The sequence below is a fragment of the Leucopleurus acutus genome (genome assembly GCF_964270905.1).
Source record: "Leucopleurus acutus genome assembly, chromosome: 8".
Taxonomy (NCBI): Eukaryota; Metazoa; Chordata; class Mammalia; order Artiodactyla; family Delphinidae; genus Leucopleurus; species Leucopleurus acutus.
The window spans coordinates 24,614,388-24,633,519 of NC_139151.1; the positions used below are offsets into that span (position 1 = coordinate 24,614,388).

Sequence of the window (19,132 nt, forward strand, 5' to 3'; positions counted from 1 at the left end):
AAGCAACAAGGATATTGTACAGCACAGGGAAATATAGTCATTGTTTTGTAATAACATTAAATGGAGTATAATCTTTAAAAATAATGAAAATAATATAATATTGTAAATCAACTATACTTCAATAAAAAAGACAAATTGGAACATATTAGGCTATCAATTATAGGTGTCAATTTTAATTTTTTTATAGTTATTTTGATATCAAATATCATTTTCATTATTTCCTTTATAATTTCTATTTGATTTTCATTGAGTTCTAGTGACAGTTTCATAATGGAGTATGTAAATTAATTTAAAATATACTCCTTTGCTTATTCTCTTTTAGGACTTTTGCATGGCTTGGAAACAGGAATCAGAATTTACAAAGAGAGATAGAGCTGCCAGAGTCATTCAGAAGGCCTGGAAAAGTTTCCTTGTGAGTTTATTTCGGTTTTTTGCAGCTTTATTGAGATGTAATTGATATAGTTCACCTGTTTAAAGTATACAATTCAGGGACTTCCTTGGCGGTCCAGTGGTTAAGACTTTGCCTTCCAATGCAGGGGGTGTGGGTTTGATCCCTGGTTGGGGAACTAAGAGCCCACGTGCCTTGTGGCCAAAAAACCAAAACATGGAACAGAAGCAATATTGTAACAAATTCAATAAAGACTTTAAAAAATAATAAAGTATACAATTCAATAGCTTTTAGTATATTAAAGAGTTGTATACCACCCTTTGCTTTATAAGTAGACTTTTTTTAAGTTTCAAAAAATTAGCATTAATTAATTATCTTATTAACCTCACTAATATTTATTGAGTTTCTGATCTGGGCCAGGCACTTTGATAATGAGCAAAAGTATCACTAATTGGCTTATTTGGCTTTCACCTCTAAACATTTTATATCTTGACTCTGGAATCAGGTTTGTGAGCAAGTGTTAGGGATACATTCACTCATTTAATATTTATTCAGTACCTACTCTTGAGGACGTAAAGTATATCTGGATTAATGTAGTAGTTTTTCACCATGCTCTAGTCTGAGTAGAATTAGTCTCCTTATCCAATAAGAAATATTCCAATTTGATTTACTGGGTTAGGTGAGAGCCAAGAGGTGAAATGACTTCTCTCTTTTCTCTAGGATAGCATCAACACTCTGTGTGTGAAGTGGTATGGCTCTCTTTCTAGCACACAAAAGTACCTTTATATCAGTTAATGATGTCTTGAAAAATAATTTCCATTATTTGCCTATGCTGGGGCACAACTATTGATTTCCAACACTAAAAAAAAAGAATTTCCTTTAAAATCTACTATTCCTTTGTTGGTCTCTAACAGCATACTTGTCATCTAGGCTTAAGCTTTTCTGTCATTTGTAATTCTTCTCTCCCACATTCAAATCCAATCAGCCACATACCTTTGAACACCTGTTATGTTCCTGACACTGTGCTAGGCATTTTACAATACATCCTTGTGTTTAAGGAGCTTCAGTAGAGAAGCCATGTACATAAACAAACGTGTGTGTGTGTATTTTAACAAGATGGTAGACTGAACACACATTTTCACTTTCTATCCTTCTAGAACCCAACTGAAGTGACAATGTATAGAAAGTTAACCCATAACAGAGAGAAGGGAGTTCATGAGCAAATAGGAAATTTTATCTCATACCAAAAATAAATGGTAGTATCCTGTTGGACATATCTATGTAGAAGACTTGCCTATACATACCTTAAAGGGGCACTAATGAGATAGCTCGTTTGTCATTGGAACCCTAGAAAGGACGTCAATTAGGATTTAGCAATTTAAAAAGGCTAAAAGGAGAATGACTATAGACAATAGGGTTAATTGAAGGTCTGTACATGGAACAGCTGTGCCAGTTGTCTCCACTGTCACTTCAAGACCCAAAGCTATAGGCAGGTGGTTATTTATCATTAGTCAAAAATCTACTGGTAGATGGATATTTACCATTGTGCATATAAGAGAAACAAACCCAGAGTAGCCCACAGCTTTGGAAAGATGGCAGAGGTAGAGCCAATAAAAAAGATACCTTTGGTTCCAGAAAATCTCCTGAAAAAGAGGAAGGCTTATCAGGCCCTCAAAGCCACCCAGGCAAAGCAGGTGCTTTTGCAAAGGAAGGAGCAGAGGAAAGGAGAAAAACTCAAGTTTAAGCAACTAGAATGGTTCCTACATGAGTCCTGGTGGCAACTATGTGACAGGGTGCGACTCAGACGAGAAGTGAAACCTCGTGGCTTGGAAGTGCCAGATAAACACTCCTTAGCCTTTGTTGTACACATCCAAATGATTAATGGGGTGAGTTTACTGGTGCAGAGGACCATTGCAAGACTTGGCCTGAATAAGATTTTCAGTGATGTCTTTATGAAAGTAACCCCTTAAACCATAAAAGCACTTCATATAGTGGAAACTTACGTGACCTGGGGATTTGCAAATCTGAAGTCTGTTCAGGAACTCATCTTTAAATGTGGACAAGCCAAGGTCAAGAATAAAATCGTCACACTGACAGACAACACAGTGATTGGGGAGCACCTGGGGAAGTTTGGTGTCGTTTGCTTGGAAGACCTCATTCATGGAGTTGCCTTCCCAGGGAAGGATTTTCAGGTGATCTCAGGGTTCTTGTGCCCTTTGCAACTCTAAGTAGCCTATTGTGCTACCAAGAATAGAGGGGGCTTCCTCAAGGAAGTGGGCTCACCTGGTTATCAAGGTGAATGCATCAATCAACTCATCTGGCAGCTGAACTAAACCCAGAATATCTGAAAGCACAGTGCATTGGAAGAATGTGTTTTTGTTTTATGGAATTGTTACCTATTATCTTCAAGGAAGATTATTTTCTGCTTTATCTTCAGAAACTGGAGGTAAAAGGTCAGGAAAAAGATGATGATGTTCACAGCAGGCAGTTTTCATCCCACCTCAGTTCCAAGGAAAATTTCCTGTGTGTCTTCTGTGATGACCACCATCCACCACTGAAACCAGCAAAGATTCACTCCATGGAGAAAGGAGTCCTGTTTTATCACATCTTCTATCCTGGGGTTTAATGTTGGTGAATGAATACCCAAGCATGAATACAGGACAGCAGTGAACCGAGCCCAGGGCCTTGTTTTGGAAAGAACTTGAAATACAATTGGAAAGAAGCACACAAAAATAATGCTCTCTGCTGTGAGTCCATGTTCTAACTTCAGTGACAGCTTGGCAAGCTCTCAGACGTGGCTGTCCCTAGGTGTATCTGGTAACTTCCTTATCCTTGCCTGCAATTGGCTTAGTTCTTTTCTCTAGCTCAGAATTTTAACCTACTCTTGGATCTATGAGACAGATGGACCCTTTCCCCAGCCAAATGGAGTGTTTCCTGTTAAGAACATGGTGGTAGATTGCTGAGCCCCTGTGCCATTTATGACTCAGGGAAATGCCCACCATTTATTTCTGCTGGGCTTCAAGATGGAATTTTCTGGTTTCCCTGATGATCAGTCCTCTTCTTAAAACCCAAATCAGAAGCTGAAAAAGAATGGATATATGTATAACTGATCCACTTTGCTGTACACCTGAAACTAACACAACATTGTAAATCAACTATAACACAACATAAGTAAAAATTAAAAAAAAAAAACAAGGGACTTCCCTGGCAGCCCAGTGGTTAAGACTCTGCGCTTCCAATGCAGCGGGTGCAGGTTCAATCCCTGGTCAGAGAAATAAGATCTCATATGCTATGCAGTAGCACAGCATCCCCCCCACCAAAAAGAAACAAACCCTGAAGGATTATCTCTTTAAAAAATTTACGTGAACCATCTGGGAAAGCTAGTTCTAGCATGGATTTGGTACTCCACAGTAAAACCCTCTTAATTTTAGTATTTGAGAGATGCCTTGTGTTATTGCTGGCTACCTGACCATACTTCCTCTAAGAAAGTCTGTTCATTAACTTATTCCACCCACTTCACAAAGGCCCAAGGCAATCTTCCCATTCATGAGTGTGAACAGTGGAAAACCAGAGACTTACACAAAAGCACAGGATACTTACACTAGCTCCCTAGAAAAATTGACACAGACCTTCATTTGTCACTACTAATGGACAATCACCTGACATTTAAGGAAAACCAATGATGTAGAAACAGAAAGAAAAGAAAAAGAAATAACAGAATCTGAAGGAAATAAAAATGGTAATCAATTTAGCTTAGATCATTATGTTGAATGGCTCTAGGAAGGTTGTATCTGGAGACTAAATAGTACACCACGCAATAGAAGGTATGACTGAGAAGCTGGATTTAAAAAGACATTAGAGGGAGGTGGAGTCAAGATGGTGGTGTGGGAAGATGTGGAGTTAACATCTCCCCACAACTGGGGTGACTGCCAGCTACTGGTAGGAGACTCTGACACCCAAGGAGATGGGAGGAACCCCAAAGTGAACCAGTAGGACATAGGGGGACTGAAGGGGTGAGGAGAAGTGGAGTCCAGATGGGATCAGCACCCCAGAAGCTGGGGAGATCAGGAGAGGCAGGCAGGAGGGACTCTCTGAGAAGAGCAGGAGAGGACCAGAGAGCGATTGCCTGGCCCACTCAGGCCCAGGAAGCCTGCTGGGCTCCCAGGTGAGGTCCCCTGCCGTGCCTGGACCCCTTCTGTTCCTTGAACCTAAGCCCCACTCCCCACAGCCCCCAGGGCCTTTTCCAGCCCTGTAGGTCCTGAGCATTGGCCCCACCCACCACCCAAAACTTGCACTTGCTTAAGCCCCCCCCTCCACAGCCAAGGCCTTCGCCCCCCCTCCCTTTTCCCTCCTCTTTTTTATTATTGTGGTACTAATGTACCTTCTGGTTTCTGATTCATCTATATTTTTATTTTTATATTCTTCCTAACATATCTGTTAGTTTCCTAGTCTAATTTTATTTTTTACCTTGTTGTTGCTTTTTTTTTTTTTTTTTTTTTGCCACCCCAGGTGGCTTGCAGGATCTTGGTTCATGAGCCTGGAGCTGGGCCAAATCTCCTATGGTGGGAGTTCCAAGTCTGAACCACTGGACTAACAGAGAACCTCAGACTCCAGAGAATATTCACTGGAGTGAGGTCTCACAGAGCTCCTCATCTCAGCACCAAGACCCAGCTCTACACAATAGCCTACAAACTCCAGTGTTGGAAACCTCAGCCAAACAACTAGTAAGACAGGAATGCAATCCCACTCATTTAAAAAAAAAAAAGAGAGAGAGAGATGGCAAAAAAATATGTCACAGATGAAGGAGCAAGGTAAAAACCTACAAGACCAAATAAATGAAGAGGAAATAGGCAATCTACCTGAAAAAGAATTCAGTGTAATGATAGTAAAGATGATCCAGAATCTCAGAAATAGAATGGAGGCACAGATTGAGAAAATACAAGAAATGTTTAACAAAGATCTACAAGAACTAAAGAACAAACAAACAGAGATGAACAACACAATAACTGAACTGAAAAATAGACTAGAAAGATCAATAACAGAATAACGGAGGCAGAAGAATGAATAAGTGAGCTGGAAGACAAAATAGTGGAAATAACTGCCAAGGAACAGAATAAAGAAAAAAGAATGAAAAGAATTGAAGACAGTCTCAGAGACCTCTGGGACAACAATAAACACACCAACATTCGAATTATAGGGGTCCCAGAAGAAGAAGAGAAAAAGAAAGGGTCTGAGAAAATATTTGAAGAGATTATAGTTGAAAACTACCCTAACATGGGAAGGAAATAATCACCCAAGTCCAGGAAGCACAGACAGTCCCATACAAGATAAACCCTAGGAAAAACACACCAAGGCACATGTTAATCAAACTAAGAAAAAATAAATTCAAAGAAAATATATTAAAATCAGCAAGGGAAAAACAAAAAATAAAATACAAAAGAATCCCCATAAGGTTATCAGCTGATTTTTCAGTGGAAACTCTGCAGGCCAGAGAGAGTGGCAGGATATACTTAAAGTGATGAAAGAGAAAAACCTACAACCAGGATTACTCTACCCAGCAGGATCTCATTCAGATTCAATGGAGAAGTCAAAAGCTTTTCAGACAAGCAAAAGCTAAGAGAATTCAGCACCACCAAATAACTTTACAACAAATGCTAAAGGAACTTCTCTAAGTGGGAAATGCAAGAGAAGAAAAAGACCCACAAAAACAAACCCAAAACAATTAAGAAAATGGTAATAGGAACACACATATCGATAATAGCCTTGAATGTAAATGGATTAAATGCTCCAACCAAAAGACACAGACTGGCTGAATGGATACAAGAGCAAGATCCATATATATGCTGTCTACAAGAGACCCACTTCAGACCTAGGGACACATACAGCCTGAAAGTGAAGGGATGGAAAAAGATATTCCATGCAAATGGAAATCCAAAGAAAGCTGGAGTAGCAACACTCATATCAGATAAAATAGACTTTAAAATAAAGACTGTTACAAGAGATAAGGAGAGACAGTACATAATGATCAAAGGATCAATCCAAGTAGAAGCTATAACAATTATAAATGTTTATGCACCCAACATAGGAGCACCTCAATACATAAGGCAAATGCTAACAACCATGAAAGGAGAAATCGACAGTAGAAAATCCTAAAGTTGTCACCAGAAAACTACTAGAACTAATCACTGAATTTGGTAAGCTTGCAGGATACAAAATTAATGCACAGAAATCTCTGGCATTCCTATACACCAACAATGAAAAATCAGAAAGAGAAATTAAGGAAACACTCCCATTTACCATTGCAACAAAAAGAATAAAATACTTAGGAATAAACCTGCCTAAGGAGGCAAAAGACTTATACTCAGAAAACTATAAAACACTGATGAAAGAAATCAAAGATGACATAAACAGATGGAGAAATATACCATGTACTTGGATTGGAAGAATCAATATTGTGAAAATGACTATGCTACCCAAAGCAATCTACAGATTCAATGCAATCTCTATCAAACTACCAACAGCATTCTTCACAAAATTAGAACAAAAAATTTTAAAATTCGTATGGAAACACAAAAGACCCCGCAAAACCAAACAATCTTGAGAAAGCAAAACGGAGCTGGAGGAATCAGGCTCCCTGACTTCAAACTATACCACAGAGCTACAGTAATCAAAACAGTATGGTAATGGCACAAAAACAGAAATATAGATCAACAGTACAGAATAGAATGCCCAAAGATAAATCCATGCACATATGGGCACCTAATCTATGACAAAGGAGGCAAGAACATACAATGGAGAAAAGACAGCTTCTTCAATAAGTGGTGCCAGGAAAACTGGAGAGCTACATGTAAAAGAATGAAATTAGAACACTGCCTAACACCATACACAAAAATAAACTCCAAATGGATTAAAGGCTTAAATGTAAGACCAGACACTATAACACTCTTAGAGGAAAACATAGGAAAAACACTCTTTGACATAAACTACAGCAAGATCTTTTTTGACCCACCTCCTAGAGTAATGGAAATAAAAACAAAAATAAACAAATGGGACCTATGAAACTTAAAAGCTTTTGCACAGCAAAGGAAACCATAAACAAGATGAAAATACAGCCCTCAGAATGGGAGAAAATATTTGCAAATGAAACAACAGACAAAGGATTAATCTCCAAAATATACAAACAGCTCATGGAACTCAATATCAAAAAAACAAACAATCCAGGGTAAAAATGGGCAGAAGACCTAAATAGACATTTCACCAAGGAAGACATACAGATGGCCAAGAGTCACATGAAAAGATGCTCCACATCACTAATTATTAGAGAAATGCAAACCAAAACTACAATGAGGTATCACCTCACACCAGTCAGAATGGCCATTATCAAAAAATCTAGAAACAATAAGTGCTGGAAAGGGTGTGGTGAAAAGGGAACCCTCCTGCACTGTTGGTGGGAATGTAAATTGATACAACCACTATGGAAAACATTATGGAGGTTCCTTAAAAAACTAAAAATAGAATTACCATATGACCCAGCAATCCCACTACTGGGCATATACCCAGAGAAAACCATAATTCAAAAAGAGACATGTGGACTTCCCTGGTGGCGCAGTGGTTGAGAGTCCACCTGCCGATGCAGGGGACACCGGTTCGTGCCCCGGTCCTGGAAGATCCTTTATGTCGTGGAGCGGCTGGGCCCGTGAGCCATGGCCGCTGGTCCTGTGCGTCCGGAGTCTGTGCTCCGCAACAGGAGAGGCCACAACAGTGAGAGGCCCACGTACCGCAGGAAAAAAAAAGAGACATGTACCACAATGTTCATTGCAGCACTATTTACAATAGCCAGGACATGGAACCAACCTAAATGTCCATCAACAGATGAATGGATAAAGAAGATGTGACCCATATATACAATGGAATATTATTCAGCCATAAAAAGAAATGAAATTGAGTTATTTGTAGTGAGGTGGATGGACCTAGTGTCTGTTATACAGAGTGAAGTTAGTCAGAAAGAGAAAAACAAATACCATATGCTAACACATATGTATGGAATCTAAAAAAAAAAAAAAATGGTACTCATGAACCTAGTTGCAGGGCAGGAATAAAGAGGTAGACATAGAAAATGGGTTTGAGGACATGGGGTGGGAGGGTAAAGCTGGGGCGAAGTGAGGGTAGCATCCACATATACACACTACCAAATGTAAAATAGTTGGCTAATGGGAAGCGGCAGCATAGCACAGGGAGATCGGCTTGGTGCTTTGCGATGACCTAGAGGGGTGGGATAGGGAGGATGGGAGGGAAGCTCAAGAGGGAGTGGATATGGGGACATGTGTATGCATGTGGCTGATTCACTTTGTTGTGCAACAGAAACTAACACAGTATTGTGAAACAATTATACACCAATAAAGATCTTTAAAAATTTTTTTTTAATCTGGCAAAATGTGTGAACTTTATGGGTTGATATTCCCTTTTGTTCTTTGTTGGTATTCCATTTAAATATTGTAAAACTTTGAAATAATGCTACCTTTATCACCACAAACACTACCAATATAAAATTGGTAGAAGTATAAGGGAAAGAGGAGATAAATTAATTAAAATAACTATTACAATTAAAAAATCAAGAGAAAAGTTTGTGTAGAGACTACATTCCTTGTTGCTGCAGCTGATCCCACCTACTGCTCACTATGTTCACTGATGTTCAGCCAGCATCTCAATTGGCCAGAGTACTTTGCCAGGTAGAATAACACAAAACTTACTTTATGGAAGATCATGTTAAATAACTAGAATCCAGCAGAGTCCAGATGTAAGATAAAAAGTGTGTCATACAGAATACTTACCCAATGATGATAGAGCATTGCTCCCAAACCCTGAATGTTTCTTCTGTGATTCATACAGTAGTATAGGTTTCACAGATCATCATGAACCACCATCACAATTCCATTTGTCATTGTTTTTACTCAGCCCTAAAGGGCCAACTAATGTTATCACTTGCACTGAAGCCCTGGACCATCCAGAGAGACTTCTCTTTCTTAGGTTTCACTCAAAACTAACAGATTTTCGGGCTTCCCTGGTGGCGCAGTGGTTGAGAGTCTGGCTGCCGATGCAGGGCACACGGGTTCGTGCCCTGGTCCGGGAAGATCCCACATGCCGCGGAGCGGCTGGGCCCGTGAGCCATGGCCGCTGAGCCTGCGCGTCCGGAGCCTGTGCTACGCAACAGGAGAGGACACAACAGTGAGAGGCCCGCGTACCTCAAAAAAAAAAAAAAAAAGAAAGAAAAACTAGCAGATTTTCAAGACCCTTGTAAATTGTCAGGCAGCACACCAAACTCTAAGGACCCTCAAACTTTGCACAGAAGTGGTAGATGTTTTTTGAAATTTTTTGTTGAAGTGTAGTTGATTTACGATGTTGTGTTGGTTTTGGGTGTACAGCAAAGTTTTTCAGTTATATAAATATATCCTTTTCCATTATAGTTTATTACAAGATATTGAGCATAGTTCCCTATGCTATACAGTAGGTCCTTGTTGGTTATCTATTTTATCTAGAGTAGTGTGTGTATCAGTTAATCCCAAGCTCTTAATTTATCCCTCCCCCCACTTCCCCTTTGGTAATCATAAGTTTGTTTTCTATGTCTTTGAGTCTGTTTTTGTTTGATAACTACATTCATTTGTATCTTTTTTTTTTTTAGATTCCACAAAAAAATAGATAAAATAAAAAATAAAAAGAGGTTAGAAACTCCGAAAAACAACTAACCATGAAAGTCATGGTTCAAATATAAGGCAAATTAATATATTTCTAACCTCTATGTAAAGAGAATAATTTGATTTTTTTTAAATATCTTTATTGGAGTATAATTGCTTTACAATGTTGTTAGTTTCTGCTGTATAGCAAAGTGATTCAGCTATACGTATACATATATCCCCATATCCCCTCCCTCTTGCATATCCTTCCCACCCTCCCTATCCCACCCCCCCATCCTACCCCTCTAGGTGGTCACAAAGCATGGAGCTGATCTCCCTGTGCTATGTGGTTACTTCCCACTAGCTAGCTATTTTACATTTGGTAGTGTATATATGTCAATGCCACTCTCACTTCGTCCCAGCTTACCCTTCCCCCTCCCCATGTCCTCAAGTCCATTCTCTAAGTCTGCGTCTTTATTCCTGTCCTGCCCCTAAGTTCATCGGAACCTTTTTTTTTTTTAGATTCCATATATATGTGTTAGCATACGGTATTTGTTTTTCTCTTTCTGACTTACTTCACTCAGTACATTTGATCTTGATTCTAGATACATTCTACTTCAAGTGGCCCAGAGGGTGACTTCTAAATAAAGATGCATAGTTTTAGCATATTATGTGGCCCTGTAATTGAATAATTTGCATAGTTGTAGTAATGTGAATGCAGTTTTTTCTGTAATTTAAGATATTTTTATCAAAGTACTTTGTGTACTTCTTTAAAATAATGTAAAAGAACTTACACTAAAAAGCAAGTCTTTACCCCATCTCACTACCTTCCACCTTCATACTCTAAAAGTAACCACTTTTATCTAACTTTTTGTTTTAGATCTTCTAGTCACTAGTTCCATGCTTCTAAATAATATGCTTATTATATTTTACTTACCAACTTTAGAAGTGATCTGTTGACTTTCTGCAAAGATGATTAAGAATTTACCTTACTTATCCTCCAAAACCCTGCTTATCTCCCCCCTCAGTATCATGTCATTGTTTTAATTCCTCTGTTTCTTACCTTGCTGCTTTAAAGACTTTTGTTTCTTGTTCCATCATGCTAACAAAGGATCACTTGACTCCTTATTATATATGATGAGGATATAAATATCCCTATCCTTTTCTTCACATATCTTGCAGTATTCAAATCCCCAAGTTCCATCAACTCTCCCTTGTCAATATTCACTTGGAGGAGTTTTTCAAATATCCTGAATACAAATCCTTTATTGCAATATAAAATATCATCTTCCAGGGTACCTCACTTCCCTCTTAAAGGTGTTTTTGATAAGTCTTTAATTTTAATAAGATCCATTTTATCATTTGTTCTTTACGGTTAGTGCTGTCTGTGTCCATTTAAGAAGTGTTTATGTAGAAGGTACTGTCATCAAGATGGTGTCAAAAGTCCAGGTGCCCCAGTGTTCCAGGACGTTTCCTGGGAGGTGCACTCAGGTCTTGCCTCATGGGGATCACTGGGGGAATCTGCAGGGCTCGACCACTGGGGATTTGATAGAGACAGAGAAAAGAGGGGCATGGCTGACAGCAACCTGTGCTCAGATCTTGGCAGTTTGCATTACCGCTTACAGCAATACCTGAGCAGAGATCTCAGCCAGGCTCTGCCCATCTGCAGAGCTGAGCCAGTGGCCCCATCTGGCCAGGGAGCTCAGTTGGCAGTTCTACCTGATATGGGTCCCAAACCAACAGGTTTTACTGACTACAGAAACTGTTTTATGGCCCCACTTACGCAAGGAAGCAAATTCGCAGCCCCACCCGATTTATGAGCATAGTCTTCAGTCCTGCCCAACCAGGAAGCCTAGCCAGTCACGAAGCCCAGAAACAGATCCAAGCCTATGGCTTTGCCTAATTACTGAGTACAAACTGTAGCCAGGGACTTCCCTGGTTGTGCAGTGGTTAAGAATCCACCTTCCAATGCAGGGGACACGGGTTTGAGCCCTGGTCCGGGAAGACCCCACATGCCGCAGAACAACTAAGCCCATGTGCCACAACTACTAGCCTGCGCTCTAGAGCCCGTGAGCCACAACTACTGAGCCTGCACGCCTAGAGCTGGTGCTCCACAACAAGAGAAGCCTCTGCAAGAAGAAGCCCATGCACCGCAAGGAAGAGCAGCCCCTGCTCGCCGCAACTAGAGAAAGCCCGCACGCAGCAACGAAAACCCAACGCAGCCAAAAATAAATAAATAAATTTATTTTTAAAAAGACCTTTTAAAAAACTGTAGCTAAAGGGAGCCTAGCCAGTGACTCCACCCAATTGCAGAGCATAGCCTATGGTCCCACCCAGCTAGGGTCCCTGGACAGTGACCCCATCCAACCAAGGAGCACAGTCTCTAGACCCCCACAACTGCATGATATAACTGGAGGCCCTGCCCAACTAGAGAGCCTGGCCAGTGACCACCTCCAACAGAGGAGCACACCCAGCAGCTTACTCCATCACAAAACCCAGCCTACAGCCTTGCCCAACTTTGGGGCAAAGCCTATGGCCCTACCTGATCACAGAACACAGCCTGTGGCTGCATCCAACCACAAAGCCTTGCTTGTAGCTTTGCCCGAACATGAAGTCTGGCCAGCAGCACCATCTGGTAAGGGAGCACATCCTGAGGCCTCACCCAACAAGGAGTGATTGCAGAGCCCAGCCTGCAGCCCTGCTTAGTTGCAGAGTCCAGCCAGTGGCACCTCCCTGCCAGGGAACACAGCCTATGACTTCACCTAACCAGAGGTGATTGCAGAGCCCAGCTAGTAGTCCTGCCTGAAAGTAAGTAAGCCATCATGCCCACCTCAGAACATGGGCAGTGACCTCACCCAAATAGACACCCCAATAGCAAGCCTCCACCTGCCCATGGATGCTACCAGATGACCCATCCAGTACCCCAAGCTGAGCTAACTGATGAAGGTCTTTCTCTGCTGAAGGGAACCTCTAGAGTCTGGAAGAAAAGACCACTTACTCAGATGCACAGATACCAAAGTAAACATGACACCACCAAAAGAAACTAATAAAGCTCCAATAATTTACTCAAAGTATGGGTCTGTGAACTGTCTAACAAAGAATTCAGAATAATCCTCTTGAGGAAGTTCATGGAACTACAAGAACATGTAGACAGACAACTACATGAAATTGGGAAAACAGTACATGAACAAAGTGAGAAGCTCAACAAAGAAATAAAAGCTATCCTCCAAAAAGCCAAAAAGACATCCTAGATCTGAATAATAAAAAAACTGAGCTAAAGAATTCCAACAACAGACTCCATCAAAAAGACAAGAGATAAGTGCCAGCGAGGATGTGGATAAAAGGGAATCTTGTACACTCTTGGTGGGAATGTAAACTGGTACCACCACTATGGAAAGCAGCATGGACATTACTCAAAAAATAAAATAAAAAATAGAACTACCATATGATCCAGCAATTTCACTTGTGGATATTTTTCTGAAGGAGATGAAATCACTACCTCAAAGAGACAGCTGCACTCCCATGTTCATTGCAGCATATCTACACTAGCCAAGACATAGAAACAACCTAAGTATCTGTTGACAGATGAATGGATAAAGAAAATGTGATAATGTTTTATATATTATATATTATATTATGTGAAGATATTATATATAAACATTTAATATTAGTATAGCATATTAATATTATTTATAACGGAATATTATTCAACCATGAGAAGGAAGGAAATCCTGCCATTTGTAACAACATGAATGGATCTGGAGGGCACTATGCTAAGTGAAATAAGTCAGGCAGAGAATGATGAATTCTGTATAATGTATGCTCTCATTTATATGTGGAACCAAAAAAACCCTGGACTCTTAGATATAGGGGGTACATTGTTGCTAGAAGGGGCGGTGGGGGTGTAGGGGAGGGATGAGCGGAGATCATCAAAGGGTACAAACTTCCAGTTATAAAATTAATATGTTCTAGGAATGTAATGTACAGCATGGTGACTCTAGTTAACAGTATTGTGTTGAATAATTGAAAGTTGCTAAGAGAGTAGATCTTAAAATTCTTACCACTCACACAGTAAATGGTAATTATGTGAGGTGAAGGATGTGTTAACTAAATTTTTGTGGTAATCATTTCACTATATATGTAGATCAAATCATCATGTTGTATACCTTAAATTTGCACAATGTTATATGTCAGTTATGTCTCAATAAAGATGCGGGGGAGTTAGAAATATTTGTTTAACCCAAAGTCAGAAGATATTTTCCTTATGTTTCTTCTAGAGGCTTAGTTGTTTAGTTTCACATTGAGATCTGGTATCCATCTCCAACTAATGTTTGTGTATGATAATAGGGACAAAGGTCATTTTTTTCCTTATGGATAATCAAATGACCAGGTATCTTTTATTGAAAAATACCATCTTTCCACAATAAATTGCAGTGGTGCCTTTGTAAAGTCATGAAATCATATATGTGAACTGTTTCTATAGTTTCTACTCTGTTGCATTGGATTATTTTGTCTATATTTGGGTTAACACCACATTGTCTTAATCTGTAGCTTTATAATAAGAGTGGATATATGTTAATAGAGTCCTCTAACTTTGTTCTTCAAGATTATTTTACCTATTTTAGGACTTTTGCATTTCCGTATAAACATTGGAATCAACTTGTTTTAATTTCTAAAAAAATTTTGTTGGCATTATAATTGGGATTGCATTAAATCAATTGATCAGTTTGGGGAGAACTAATATCTTACTATGCTGACGGGTTTTTTTTTAACATGAAAGATGTCTTATACATCTTTCATTTGATTTCTAGGTTATTTGGCTTTTTATGCTAAAGTAAGTGGTGTTATTTATTAAATCTTATTTTCTAACTGTTCATTTCTAGTTTATATAAATATTTATTTTTATATACTGACTAAATATACATTTATTATTTCTAATTGCTTTTTAATAGGTCCTTTCAGATTTTTTTAGATTTTATTGAAGTATAATTGATTTACAGTGTTGTGTTAATTTCTGCTATACAGCAAAGTGACTCAGTTATACATATATATATTCTTTTTCATATTCTTTTCCATTATAGTTTGTCACAGGATGTTGAATATAGTTCCCTGTGCTATACAGTGGCACCTTGTTGTTTATCCATCCTATATATGATAGTTTGCCTCTGCTAAACCCAAATTCCCATTCCTTTCCTCCCCTACCCCACCTCCCCCTTGGCAACCACAAGTCTGTTCTCTATATAGGTGAGTCTGTTTCTGTTTTGTAGATATGTTGATTTATATTGAATTTTAGATTCCACATATAAGTGATATCATATGGTATTGGTCTTTCTCTTTCTGACTTATTTTGCTTAGTTTGATAATCTCTAGATCCATACATGTTGCTGCAAATGGCATGAATTCATTGTTTTTGATAGCTGAGTATCTTTCAGATTTTCCACATAATCATGTCATCTTTGCATGATGACTTTCATTTTTCCTTTGCAAACTTTATACCTGTTATTTCTTGTTCTTGCTTTTTTGCACTGACTAGACCCTCCAGCACAATACTCAAAAGAATTATGGACATTCTTTTCTTTTTCCTGAACACAGAGAGAAGGCATATAATATTCCACTGTAAGCTGTTATCTGTATTTTTTTGTAGAAACTCATTATCTGTTTAAGGAAGTTAAATTAATTCCTCATTTGCTAAGATTTTTATTCTTGTTTATATGAAAACTCTGGGTATTGAATTTGGTCAAATGTTTTTGCTGCTCCTAAATGGTCATATGGTCTCCTTCATTCTCTTTACGTGGTAAATTACATTCATTGACATTCAAATGTCAAACCAACCTTGTATTCCTGGAATAAACTCCACTTCATCCTGATTGTTACCCTTTTGGTATATCCTGGATTTGATTTGCTAAGCATTGGCTTAGGATTTTCTGCATATTTATTTTTAAATTCAATTTTTCTTTGTTGTAATGTCCTTGTCAGGTTTTGTATCAGTATTATGCTGGTCTCCTAAAAGGAATTGGGAAGTTTTTCTTCTTTTTCATCATCTCTAAGAGTTTGTGTGATTGGTATTATTTTTTCTATAAATGTTTGGAATAACGCATTAGCAAAGCCATGTGTGCTAGGAGTTTTCCATATAGAAAGGTTTTTAACTATGAGTTCCATTTCTCTAATAATACAGGACTATTCAGATGTGTGCTTCTTCTTGTACCCATTTTGATAAATTACTTTTTCAAGGAATTTGTCCATTTTGTTTGTTTTTATTTAGGTATAATTGACATATAACATTATATTAATTGCAAGTGGGCAACATAATCATTCAAAATTTGTATATATTGTGAAATAATCACCACAATAAGTCCAGGTAACATCTGTCACCATAGATAGTTACAAAAAATTTTTTTCTTGTGTTGAAGACTTTTAAGATTTACTCTCTTAGCAACTCTCAAATATTCAATACAATACAATTAACTATAATTCACCATGCTTTACATTACACCCCATGACTTAATTATGCTATAACTGGAAGTTTGTACCTTTTGACCCCCTTCATTTATTTCTCCCACCCCCCATCCCCCACCTCTGGCAATAATCATTTTGTTCTTTTTGTCTACGAGCTTATTGTTGTTGTTGTTTAAATTCCATGCATAAGTAAGATCATATGGTGTTTGTCTTTCTCTGACTTATTTCACTCAGCATAATGTTCTCAAATTCCATCCATGTAGTTGCAAATGGAAAGATTTTGTTATTTTTTATGGCTGAATAGTATTCTGTTATATATATATATATATATATACACACATATATGTACGTGTATATATATGCCACATCTTCTTTATCCATTTATCCATCAATGAGCACTTAGGTTGTTTCCATACTTGACTATTGAAAATAATGCTGCAATGAACATGGGGGTGCATATATCTTTTTGAATTAGTGTTTTTGTTTTCTTCGAACAAATACCCAGAAGTGGAGTTGCTAGATCACATGGTAGTTCTACTTTTTATTTTTTGAGGAATCTCCATACCATTTTTCATACTGGCTGAACCAATTTCCATTCATACAAACAATGCAGAAGCATTCCCTTTTCTCCACTTCTTTGCCAGCACTTGTTATTTCTTGGTTTTTTGATAATAATCATTCTAACAGGCTTGAAGTGACATCTTGTTGTGGATTTGATTTAAATTAAGGAATTTGTCCATTTTGTTTAAATTGTCAAATCTATTTTAGCCAAAATTTGTTTACAATCTCCTTTCATTATCCTTTTAATGTCTGTAAGACTTGTAGTGGTATTGTTAATAAGTGTTTTCTCTTCATTTCTCTACATCTGCATTTCTAGGAGTTTATCAATTTTATTAATCTTTTAAAAAAAACTGTTCTTTGGCTTTGTTGGTTTTCTCTATTTTAATTCTATTTTCTATTTCATTGATTTCCAAACTTATCTTTGTTGTTTTTTCTTTCATTTTGGGGCTTTTATTTGCTGTTCTTTTTCAAAGTTCTTGGGATGGAAAATTAGATCTTAGATTTTCAACTTTTATTCTTTTTATAGTATATGTATTTTGACCTATTAAAGTTCTCCCTTCAGCATTTCTTTAGATTTATCCACACAGGTTTTGATACATCATATAATTATTACCTCAGCTTGGAATATTTCATAATTTTCAATGTAATTTTTTTTTTTTCTGTGGTATGCGGGCCTCTTACTATTGTGGCCTCTCCCGTTGTGGAGCACAGGCTCTGGACGTGCAGGCTCAGGCCTAGCTGCTCCACGGCATGTGGGATTTTCCCGGACCGGGGCACGAACCCGTGTCCCCTGCATTGGCAGGCAGACTCTCAACCACTGCGCCACCAGGGAAGCCCCAATGTAATTTTTTGACTCATGGGTTATTTAGAGCCACATTGATTAATGACCAAATATTTAGGAATTTTCTAGTTATCTTTTTATTATTGATTTCTGGTTTAATTCCACTGCAGCCAGACAACATACTTTAAATGGTTTTAATAACTCAAAACTTGCTTGGTACAGAAAAATTCTATTTTGATAAATGTTCCATGTGATCTTGAGAAAAAAATGTATTCTTCTATCGGTTAGGTCAAGTTAGTTAATTATGTTTTTCAAATCTTTTGTAGCTGTCTTAGTCTGTTCGGGCTGCCATAACAAACTATTATAGGCTGGGTGGATTATAAACAACAGAAATTTATTTATTATAGTTCTGGAGGCTAGGAAGTCCAAAATCAAGGCACTAGCAGACTTGGTACCTGTTGAGAACCTGCTTCCTGGTTCTTGTTATGTCCTCACATGTTGGAAGGGATGAGTGATCTCTCTGAGCCCTTTTTTTTTCTTTTAAATTAGTTTTATTAGTTACCTACTTTATACAAATTAGTGTATATATGTCAATCCCAATCTCCCAATTTATCCCATCACCACCAACACCCGCCCCCCCGCTGTCCCTGCTTTGTGTCCATACATTTGTTCTCTGCATCTGTGTCTCTATTTCTGGCTTGCAAACCAGTTCATCTGTACCATTTTTTCTAGATTCCACATATATGCATTAATATATGATATTTCTTTTTCTCTTTCTGACTTACTTCACTCTATATGACAGTCTCTAGGTCCATCCACATCTCTACAAATGACCCAGTTTCATTCCTTTTTATGACTGAGTAATATTCCATTGTATGTATTTACCACATCTTCTTTATCCATTCATCTGACTGAGCCCTTTTTTATAAGGCACTAATCCCATTCATGAGGGCTTTACCCTCATGACCTAATCATCTCCCAAAGGTCCAGCCTCCTCCTACCATCACCTTGGGGGTTGGAATTTCAATATGAATTTTGGAGAGACAGAAATATTTAGTCTATAGCAGGAGACTTACTAATTTTTTGCCTATTTGTTCTATCAGTGCTTGAGAGAAGTAGGTTAAAGTTTTCCGTTATGATTGGGGATTCATTTATACTCCTGGTAATTGTGTTAATGTTAGCTTTACATATTTTGAAGTAATGTTGTTAGGTACATATCAGCTCAAGATGGTTACACCTTATTGTTGAGTCGAACCTAATCAATATGAAATATTG

General features: G+C 38.2%; 1 protein-coding gene and 1 pseudogene across 2 annotated transcripts in view; both read left to right on the forward strand.

The window, feature by feature from the left end:
- Positions 1–331: 331 nt before the first annotated feature.
- Positions 332–19,132, forward strand: part of LOC309965904 (protein MFI) — a gene marked incomplete at both ends in the record, with an annotated part of 90,053 nt that continues 71,252 nt past the window's right edge. The window contains 1 exon segment of the mRNA XM_082845742.1: positions 332–412. Within this exon segment, the coding sequence (XP_082701868.1) occupies positions 332–412 (81 nt within the window).
- LOC309965271 (large ribosomal subunit protein uL30-like) lies at positions 1,981–2,721 on the forward strand (annotated as a pseudogene). The gene has a single exon. The product of its transcript is annotated as a large ribosomal subunit protein uL30-like (transcript).